Raw genomic sequence first — 10,696 nt, forward strand, 5'->3', positions numbered from 1 at the left:
AAAAATCATGAAATCTAAAATAAACAAGTATGTGGGCAAATCTAAATGAACACTGACTATATAAAATCAATAGACTGAAGAGTGGTACAGGAAAGACCCAAACAAGATGGTGGGAATGACAGGGAAGGGTATCTGGCTGCGCTGTTTGTGGCAGAGGTCGTGGGAGGACGCAGAGAAGAAAATCATGCAATGGCAGGCTTTAAACACCAGACTAGAGTTTCAGCCTTAGGACAATGGAGACAGAAAAAAGATTGAGTTCTGGGGAGATGGAACTGGCACAAAGGAAAGATACTAAGAAGAACTTAAGAAAGAAGAAACAGGTAAACAATCAGCAACTACTAGGGATGCTGTTTTTAAGACTGCAGCCTAACCACGCCATTCTCCCTGCATTACCTGACTACAGGCACTCACCCTCCTTGGCTGCTCTCTAGTTTCCACCCTGGTGGATTAGAATCCTAGAGGATTCTAAGTGGTATCCCTTCTCTGGGACTCCAGAGTTACTTTTTAAAACACAAATGACTGCTAGTCACTTCATGATTTAAAAAGGAAAAAAGTTTGTTACTTCTTGGCTTAAAAAGGAAATTAAAAAAAAAAAGCCAGTGGTTCTCCATGATCTAAAATAAAATCCAAATTACTTCCAACAGTTTCAAAACACTTCAGAATCTGGATCCTTGCCACCTCTCTAGCCTCACTGTCCATTACTTCATCCTCCTTCCCCATACAACCCACACCCAAACCACCATAAACAACCACCCCTCCGGGCCTCTACACTTGCTTTCTTTTCTCAGTGAAGTGGGCTCTTGAGTCCTCTTCATCCCCAGAGTATCTTCCTCATCAATTAAGATCTAACTAAAATATTACTTCCTCCATGAGACTCTATGCCCTTGCACCTCATCTCGCCGGTGCACCTGCTCAGCCACACATTAGTCCTGAATGAATGCAGCAGTCTTCCTTGGAAACTCGTAAGGCCAGTGGACTGAACACAACTGAAGAGAATCACAGAATCCTGGCACAATTACAAATATGTGCTCTTCACCCCAGCTGAGTTTTCCACATCACTCTAACACGCGAGTCCCTCTCTACCCAATAGTTTAGCTCATCAGTTCCCTCTTTGCTCTCAAGATTGTTTCAAAGTTTTCTCAATTTCTCCATTCAACTGCTTGGTCCTCTATCTTTCAAGAAAGTACCTTGACTCATTCATTACCTAGAAAATAGCCCTTCAGGCAACTACCCTCACCTGCTCTAAGTCTCCTCTGCCCAAGCTCCCTCCTGTGGAAAGGCCAACACCTCCAGCTGTGTCCTTATACCCACTTTCCCCTTCCCTCCAGCCGTCAAACACAGCAATTTCTCCAACAGGGAAAGGGATTCTCCCTCAACTCTAGGTCTCCCTCAAACTGTTAACCAATCTCTTACTTTCCATTCTTGTGTTAAGAGCAGTCTATCTCTGCTTTCTCATTTTCTAGTGATCACTAAACCAAGTAATCTATTTCTTCCTAAAACTATACAACCACTCTAGAAAAACCCTAAAGCTTTATCCTCTTGATTTCTTTGGTCTCACATTAAAAAACAGAGACATCAATTCGCCGACAGATGTCCATACAGTCAGAGCTATGGTTTTTCCAGTAGTCATTTATGGATGTAAGAGTTGGACCACAAAGGCTAAGTGCTGAAGAATTGATGCTTTTGAACTTCGGTGCTGGAGAAGACTCTTGAGAGTGCCCTGGACTGCAAGAAGAGCAATCCAGTCAATCCTAAAGGAAATCAACCCTAAATATTCACTAGAAGGACTGATGCTGAAGCTCCAATACTTTGGCCACCTGATATGAAGAGTCGACTCACTGGAAAAGACCCTGAGACTGCAAAAGTTGAAGGCAAGAAGAGGAGGAGGTGACAGAGGATGAGATGGTTGGAGGGCATCACTGGCTTAATGGATATGAGTCTGAGCAAATTCCAGGAAAGAGTGAAGGACAGAGAAGCCTAGCGTGCTGCAGTTAATGGGGTCGCAAAGAGTCGGACACAACTTGGAGACTGAACAACAAGAAGAACAACTCTCTTCCTATTCTGACGCTTGCCTATTTTCCTCATGACCTTCTTTTCCCACTTCCCCTTAACATCAATGCTTCCAGTGCTGTATTTGGCCTACTGCTTTTTTTGATGCTATGCTTTCTCTGAATAATTTCGTTCTCTCTCCTAGAGTTCATATGCAAAAGACTTCTAAATGTTAGTTACCAGCTCATGCAGCTATATTAAGATCCATGCATACTCATATTCACTGCCTCGTCATGTCTGTTTGGTGTTACACAAGCATATCAAATTCAGCATAACCAAAATTTAAATCTTACTTCTGCCCGTGCTATTTTAAACAGAAACACCTTGATATCCATCCCAGGACTCATCCTTGATTGATCCCTCTTCCCCCCACCTTCAACCAATCATCTAACCGTCAACCCTCATCATCAAGCCCTGATGATTTTATCACCTAAATGTTGTCCCAATGTATACAGTCATCTTATTCCTTGCCCTAATTAAGGCTTTCTTAATTTATTAACAAGACTATTCCAACAGACTCAACTCCTAGCTCCTGATTACCCTCAAATCCATCCTCCGTACTGCTTCCAAAGTGATTTTTAAAAAATCTGATTTTGTCACTTCCTTACTTAAAATTCTTCAATAAAATCTCCAAGTTCCAGAGTATTTAAGGCTTTGCATTTTATGAACCCTACCCTTCTCTCCAATATATTGGCCACCTGATGTGAAGAACTGACTCATTGGAAAAGACCCTGATGCTGGTAAAGACTGAAGGCAGGAGAAGGGGATGACAGAGGATGAGATGGTTGGATGGCATCACTGATGCGATGGACGTGAGTCTGAGCAAGCTCCAGGAGTTTGTGATGGAGAGGGACGCCTGGTATGCTGTAATCCATGGGATCGCAAAGAGTTGGGACACTACTGAGGGAACTGAACTGACCCTTCTCTCCCAGGCAGAGGTAAAGAATTCGCCTGCCAATGCAGGAGACACGGGTTCAACCCCTGGGTTGGGAAGATCCCATGGAGAAGGAAATGGCTACGCACTCCAGTATTCTAGCCTGGGAAATCCCAGGACAGAGGAGCCTGGTGGGCTAGAGTCCATGGGGTCGCTAAACACTTGGACACAACTTAAGACACTACAACAACAATCCTTCTCTCCCACTCTCTTGTCATTCTTTGCTACATATTTGGTAATTCAGTAATAATGAATAGCTTGTAATTCTAATTTACTTGTGTCTCTCCCTGGCCTGGCTAACTTCTACTCATCTTTTAAGTTACAGCTCAAGTGTTATACCCTCCTGAAAGCCATCTCAATGGCCAACATCCCCCACCCCTCAGATTTCCCTTCCATATGCTGGTATTTCACTGCGTGTCTATCACTGCACTTACCAAAGTTATTTCATAATGCTCTGTTTACGCATCTGGTCACCCTTTATCCTAAACGGTAAACTCCGTGAAGACAGAAACTCTTGTCGTCATTATATCCCCAGCGTCCAGCACATTCTATTACATGTATTCTGAAAATCTTTCTTGAATGAATAAAAAATTTCCCCAACTTTTCATCATTCAACCCTAGCACCCAAATTCACCACCACTACTCCAACCCCCATGAAATTTGAGCCGCATATTCGATACTTAGAATACTACCCGAAGCATTTCTGTCCGCTGTCTCTATTTTCCCATAGACGAAAAGCTCCAGCAGGAAGAGGACCGGTCGTATTCACCTACCTGCTGCTGCTGCTGCTAAGTCGCTTCAGTCGTGTCCGACTCTGTGCGACCCCTTGGACGGCAGCCCACCAGGCTCCCCCGTCCCTGGGATTCTCCAGGCAAAAACACTGGAGTGGGTTGCCATTTCCTTCTCCAATGCATGAAAGTGAAAAGTCAAAGTGAAGTCATTCAGTCGTATCCGACTCTTCGCGACCTCATGGACTGCAGCCTACCAGGTTCCTCCGTCCATGGGATTTTCCAGGCAAGAGTACTGGAGTGGGGTGCCATTTCCTTCTCCAGTGCATGCATACATGCTAAGTCGCTTCAGTCGTGTCCGACTCTGTGCGACCCTATGGACAGCAGCCCACCAGGCTCCTCTGTCCACGGGATTCTCTAGGCAAGAATACTGGGGTAGGTTGCCATTTCACCTAACTCCGGTTAACTGGCACAAGGACAGAAGAATAAATAAATATGCTTAGCGAGGATGTGAAGCTGTTTCGGACTTCTCTCTCACATCCTCCGCGGAGCTCAGACCTGTCCCAGGGGCCGAAGGATTGGAGGGGACGAGTCATCTCCCCGACAAGCACAGACCCCCAATCCCCGCGGGCTCAGAGTGCGCGGGTCGCCTCCACCCGCACATCAATCCCCACCGCGCCGTCGTCTCCAGCCAGAAGCAGTGGACGGTACTGCGGGCTCACCGGAAGGCGGAACTCCAGGTGCTCCTGTGCCATGAGCAGAAGATACCTGTTCAAGATACCCGGCGGCGCCATCGCAGCAACCCACAACACGCCTGCGCGGTCCAGAGTGTCTCATCGCTTTCTTCCCCCACACACCACTTCCGCTGGGGGCGGAGTCTGAGCCGGAAGCGGGAGTAAGGCGAGCGGGGCACTGTCCCGTGTTTCCCAGCTGTTGGAATTTGAACCCTGCGGCTCCAGGGGAGGCTTCCTCTGGTACTAGGTGCGCGCTGGTTGAGGCCACCTTGTACTAGGAGCTTGTGTGGGATGCTGCGTTGTGTTCCAGAGCAGGTTGCGATGAGACAGTGTAGTTCCCAGTGATCCTCCACCTGAAATGTACTTTTAACTTTCCCTGCTGCTACTGCTAAGTCACTTAAGTCGTGTCCGACTCTGTGTGACCCCATAGACGGCAGCCCACCAGGCTCCCCCGTCCCTGGGATTCTCCAGGCAAGAACACTGGAGTGTGTTGCCATTTCCTTCTCCAATGCATGAAAGTAAAAAGTGAAAGTGAAGTCGCTCAGTCGTGTCCGACTCTGTGCGACCCCATAGACTGCAGCCTACCAGGCTTCTCCGTCCATGGGATTCTCCAGGCAAGAACACTGGAGTGGGTTTTCATTTCCTTCTCCAGTGCATGAAAGTGGAAAGTGAAAGTGAAGTCGCTCAGTCATGTCCGACTCTTAGCGACCCCATGGACTGCAGCCCACTCAGGCTCCTCCATCCACGGGATTTTCTAGGCAAAAGTACTGGAGTGGGGTGCCATTGCCTTCTCCTACAACTCTTCAAATCCGAGTTCTAACTGAACTGAAATTTCACTTACTTCAGTGCAGACTTCTCCAACCACTTTAGGCTTGGGGACTGACTTAGCTGGCCCACTCAAGATTTAGTATCCTTTTTATATTTTCGGTAACTTTCAAAGATACTTGCCTTGTAAGCCAATTAGACTCAGCTCTTGAGGACGGAGGTCATCTCAACAATCCATTCTGTACCTCACAGAAAACAAAGTGAAAGTGAAGTAGCTCACTCCTGTCTGAGTCTTTGGGACCTCATGGACTGTAGCCTACCAGGCTTCTTCGTCCATGGGATTTTCCAGGTAAGAATACTGGAGTAGGTTACCATTTCCTTCTCCAGGAGATCTTCCCGACCCAGGGATTAGAACCTGGGTCTCTCGCATTGTAGGCAGACGCTTTACTGTCTGAGCCACCAGGAAAGCCCTCCTCAAAGTAAGTACGGCTGATCGTTGAACAAGATGGATTTGTACTGCTTGGGGTCCAGTTATATGTGGTGGTGGTTGTTTTTCCACTGAGTACTAAAGTACTACAAGATTAGAGGTTGAAGGGCCAACTATAAATTTTTACACAGATTTTCAATTTTGCAGGGGCTGAATACCCCTAATCCTTCCCCAAGACCCCACCCACACGGTTTTGTTGAAGGATCAACTGTACCTGAGTTGTGGTGTTAGGCTCACGTGACAAGTCCACAGCCAATTGTATATTAAAACAATGATGTAAGTTGCTTCTAACTATTCACACTGGCACAGATTTGATAGCAGATAGTTCATAAGTTCTAATAATTTACATATTCTATGTGTATGTTGTTGCTTTTGAGGGTACTGAGTCTTTTGTGCTTTTGAGACCTGTTTTACATTGTACATAATATCGTGCAAAGTACAGAAGGGTTGGTATTCTGCATATCCCCACCATCAAGTGCCAAGATCATAGCTGATGCTTAGTGGAATTGATTAAGAGCATAGGCTGTTGTCAGTCTTAGGTTCAAACTTCAGTTCCACTGTTTACCATCTATATGCTCTTAAGCAAATTTCTTTGCCTCTTTTACGCTGTTTTATCAGAAATGGAATAATACTGCCTCGCTTAAGGGATTGTTCTGATTGAGATAATTTACATAAAGAGTTTAATAAATTGTATGGGGCAAAGGGGCTTTCCAGGTGGTGCTAGTGGTAAAGAACCCACCTGCCAATACAGGAGACGTAAGAGAAGTGGGTTCGATCTCTGGGTTGGGGAAAGGGCATAGCAACCCACTCCAGTATTCTTGCCTGAAGAATCTCACGGACAGAGAAGCCTGACGAGCTACTGTCCATAGAGTTGCAAAGAGTTGGACATGACTGAAGCAACTTAGTACATGTAGGGCAAAAAAAAAAAAAAAGGATATTTTTCTTCTCGTAAAAAAAACTGTATGAGAATTCCTCTTAACAAGCCATCTACTTTTTTTTTTAGGTAAAATGTCTTGATAAGCCCACTTGAAGTAAGTGAGCTTCTGAACGTCTCTTGGCCAAGGCTTCAGAGAGGAATAAAACTACTAGATGTGAAAAGGGAGATGTTGACTCCTTTAAGAAAAGAGGCCAAGGTAGGCACAGACCCAATGAAATGTTAGGGCAAGGATGTGCAGTGCTTGATAAACCCCTATCCCCCGAGCTTCTCAGAATGATTAAATACTATACATGAGATTTTGATGGAACAGCTTTTTAAGTTTTAAAGAAATGCTGGTTTTCATGGCTGGGTTGATTTGGTGCTGTGATGAAATACCAAGTGAGAATACTGGCCCTAGGAGAACCCAGATGAATTCAAGTTTCACAGATTTTTCACGTTGAGATCCTTTAAGCTAAGGTTCATAACTAAATCACCACTAATTCTTCACTCCAGAAATGAGCAGGAGAGCATCTGCATCATGAATCTCAAAGCGTTGGCTACATGGTCCGGGGAGATAGAAATTAACCCTGCATAGGCCATTAAGGTTAGTGTGAAACTACTCTGAGATCAATTAAACTGCCTTTGGAGGAATCACAGCTAGAACTGTTCAACATTTTGGGGCTTTCTAGAGTAGTTAAGGAGCAGCAGGAAGGTATGGATTTGGGAATTTGGTGTTCAAACTAGCATCTAGAGACTTACAATTTAAAAAAAAAATCATTTTGTTGAAGTATAGTTCATTTACAGTATTGTGTTAGTTTCTTGTGTACAGCAAAGTGATTCAGTTCTACATATATATATTCTTTTTCATATCCTTTTCCATGGTTTATTATCAGATATTGAATGTAGTTCCCTGTGTTATTCAGTAGGACCTTGCTGTTTATTCATTCTATATATCATAGTTTGCATCTCCAACTAAAAAAAAAAAAGTACTGGAAGGAGTTAAGAGGTTCAAATTCTGTCTTCTGGGAGCTGATCCAAAGCTCCATTTTTGTTTCATCTATCCAGACAGATCTCTTAGAGACCCGGCTCCTCTTGTGAGATTGGAGCTTCTGGGATAGGCTGCTCATATTAAAAACCCAGAGGTATTCCCGGGAAGTCAGGAGAGGAGAATTTTGAGTTCAGGTTATAATAGGTCACTACAGTGTTGAGACTAGTAGGACATAGTGAAGCTAGGAAAGGAGAGTTAACAGGCCCAGCAGCAGAAGTGGGACCATACATCTAACTGAACATCTAACACTTGAAAAGTGTTTAGGTGTCGCAAAGAACCACAGGGATTGTGAATCAATTAGAGGGAGAAAAGTATGTATTAAGGCTAGATTTTTGCAACAAATTAAAAGCAAGGGGATTCTGAGCAGTTCAAAAAGTACGTATTTGTTGTAACAAGTCATATAAGAAGTGAAAACTTCACTATATGAAGCATTCCTGAGGGAGTTCTGTTTCACAGGATTTCAAAAGAATACTCGGCATTGTCAGTCTTAATGAAGATAATTCAGGAAGAAAAGAGAAAAAAAAAACTGGCTGCTTTCAGGAAACAAAACGGAACAAAGTGGGACTCTGAGTTCAAACTCAGCTCCTGGAGGCTAAATTTCCAACAAGCAAGATCTCTAGATGAGGATAAAAGTAGATTCCATCTTCTGGTCGAAAGACTCCCCAGAACAAACCTGAAGTCCCAGTTGCAAACTAGACCAACTAATTTGCTTCCTGTGAAGCACAATCTGTGCATAGAAAAAAGTGTGAAGGGAAACAGGCTGGAGATTCAGCCTTCTCTCTTGGTCATCCTGCCACTTTCAAATAATCAAGGGCCATATACTTCCAGGCAGATGTGATTGAGTTAGGCTGGAAGCCAACTCTCCCCAACTGAGCAACTGCATGAAATCAAAACAATTTTTCCAAAAGGAGCCTGACCTAGGGGCTGCTGCCAAAATTAGGGATGCCTTTCGTCTTAGGGCCTGTCCTTAATTTCTTTTGTTTGCAATGAGATCGATTGCAAGATATGAAAAAATGGTTTCAGTCTTTTACTCCACTTCAAATACAAGGCCATGCAAGACCTGGGTATCATCTGCACTGCTCCAGGCTTCAGCTTTGTAGCTCAGGTGGCTCTGCACATCTTTGTACATTTATGTACATTTATTATGCCATTTATTGCCATATAATGCCATTTACTACTTCTCTTGGGCAGAACTTGTGTACTAGGCGTAAGTTCACAGTGCATGTGTTTTATCTGAGCCAGATCTTTCGTCTTTTTCTTCCTCCTCGTTTTCCTTCTCTTGCTTCCTTCTTTCCTTCCTAAAATATAAGAAGCAAAATATGATATCTAAATAAAGGCTTTTGACAAGTGTACATGCTGAATTGCTTCAGTTGTGTCTGACCCTTTGCAACCCTGTGGAATGTAGCCCACCAGGCTCCTTTGTCCGTGGGATTCTCCAGGCAAGAATACTGGAGTGGGTTGCCATGCCCTGCTCCAGAGGATCTTCCCAACTCAGGGATCAAACTCTTGTCTCTTGTATCTCCTGCAGTAGAAGGCAGGTTCTTTACCACTAGGGCCACCATTTGTTTGCAGATATTAAGTAGGTGTGCAGCTTTCCTAGGGGAAAAAAAACACACACAGATTTTTATTTAGGTACAATTCCCAATAATCACCATCTCTTGATCCTAGCTGCTTCCCACGAGTAGGAAAATAATCATATATAGTTAGCTTCAGGTCCCAGAGAAAGATTTTCTTGAACATCTACTGTAATAGGGCCCAGAGAAGTTTATTCAATCCCATAGGACACAGGTTCTCCAGTTTAACTGCACACTGGAATTACCTGAAGACTTTTTAAAACTACAAAGCCTGGAATCTATCTCCAGAGACTCTATAATTTGCCTGGTATGTGGCCTGAACACAGTTATTTTTTAAAAACTCCTCAGTTTTTATTTACTGTGCAGCCACCAGCATATCACCTGGGAACCACTCAGAAATGCAAAATCCTGTCCCACCCTACATCAGACACTCCAGTGTAGGGCCCAGTAGTCTGTTTTCAGTGAGCCCACAAGGTGATTTGAATGCACAATGAGGTTTGAGAATCACTGCCGAGGAGACAGGGGCATGGATGATGGATGGGCTTTGAGTCCCAGGTACCAGAGATAATAGCATGTTTTGCCTTCTTCGCACCCACCTTTGGGAGGAGAATTTATGTGATAAATTTGCAAAACACTGCAAATATTTTCTCAGAAAATATAACAAGAAAATATTCCTCTCTTACTAGCCAGAATGAGAATCAAAGATAAATCTCCTTAGCTGAGAAAATACCTAATATAGCCTCCTGTGCTAGGTCACTTCAGTTGTGTCCAGCTCTTTGTGACCCTACAGACTGTAGCCCACCAGGCTCCCCCGTCCATGGTGATTTTCCAGTATAACCTCCTAAGGTAGGTGAGTTCTTGTGGCCCAGGCATGGTGATTAGAACTGAGGCTTCAGAGCAAGTTTTTAAATTCCAGAGTGAAAGTGAGATAAATGTGTCCCCAAGGCAAGGAGAGAAGAAGTAGAGGAAAAGTGAGTCAACAAGATGGCAGGAGCTAGATAACGCTTTCCTCTTGCCCTGCAAAGGTACGGTTGTTAGCTGCAGGAAATGCTTCATGTGGGTGGATTCTTTGGAATCTCTGAGGTTTCAAACCTGAGTTATCTTGGTCATGGACACTGCTGTAATGCCAGGAAGGTCCTAACATCTAGGTTGTACTCTTGATTTTGGGATTGAAAGCTGCCTGAAATCGTTAAATCATGGTGCTTGACCAGATTTTGGTTTGTTATGGTAATGTTTTAAGAGACGCAGAAATTAAAATACAATATTTCCTGAGTGGTATTATGCATCAGTCACCGGGTTAAGGCAGTGGGAATACAAGGATAAAAAAATCATCCAACTAAGAGTTTTAAATCCAATGGCAAGAAATACACCATATTTCCTGGCTAGACTGTGTAAGGTCTATGCTAGGAAAATAAAATGTCATGGACCACAGCTGATGGTACATTTAATAATGCTGTGGTT

At 43.9% G+C, this 10,696-nt stretch overlaps 1 protein-coding gene across 5 annotated transcripts in view; it reads right to left on the reverse strand.

The window, feature by feature from the left end:
• Positions 1-4,557, reverse strand: part of TRMT11 (tRNA methyltransferase 11 homolog) — a 63,213-nt gene extending 58,656 nt beyond the window's left edge. For 4 of the 5 annotated variants that reach the window (XR_011465323.1, XR_011465322.1, XR_011465324.1 and 1 more), the window contains exon 1: positions 4,434-4,557. Coding sequence is in view for 1 of the 5 variants with exons in the window: in XM_005911945.3 (XP_005912007.2) it covers positions 4,434-4,505 (72 nt within the window). In the remaining 4 variants the exon portion in view is untranslated. Of the gene's footprint in view, positions 1-3,756; positions 4,009-4,433 lie in introns of those variants that run through there. The other variant, XM_070376288.1, reaches the window with a different exon arrangement.
• Between the last annotated feature and the right edge of the window lie 6,139 nt (positions 4,558-10,696).

This window comes from Bos mutus, chromosome 9, assembly GCF_027580195.1.
Source record: "Bos mutus isolate GX-2022 chromosome 9, NWIPB_WYAK_1.1, whole genome shotgun sequence".
Taxonomy (NCBI): Eukaryota; Metazoa; Chordata; class Mammalia; order Artiodactyla; family Bovidae; genus Bos; species Bos mutus.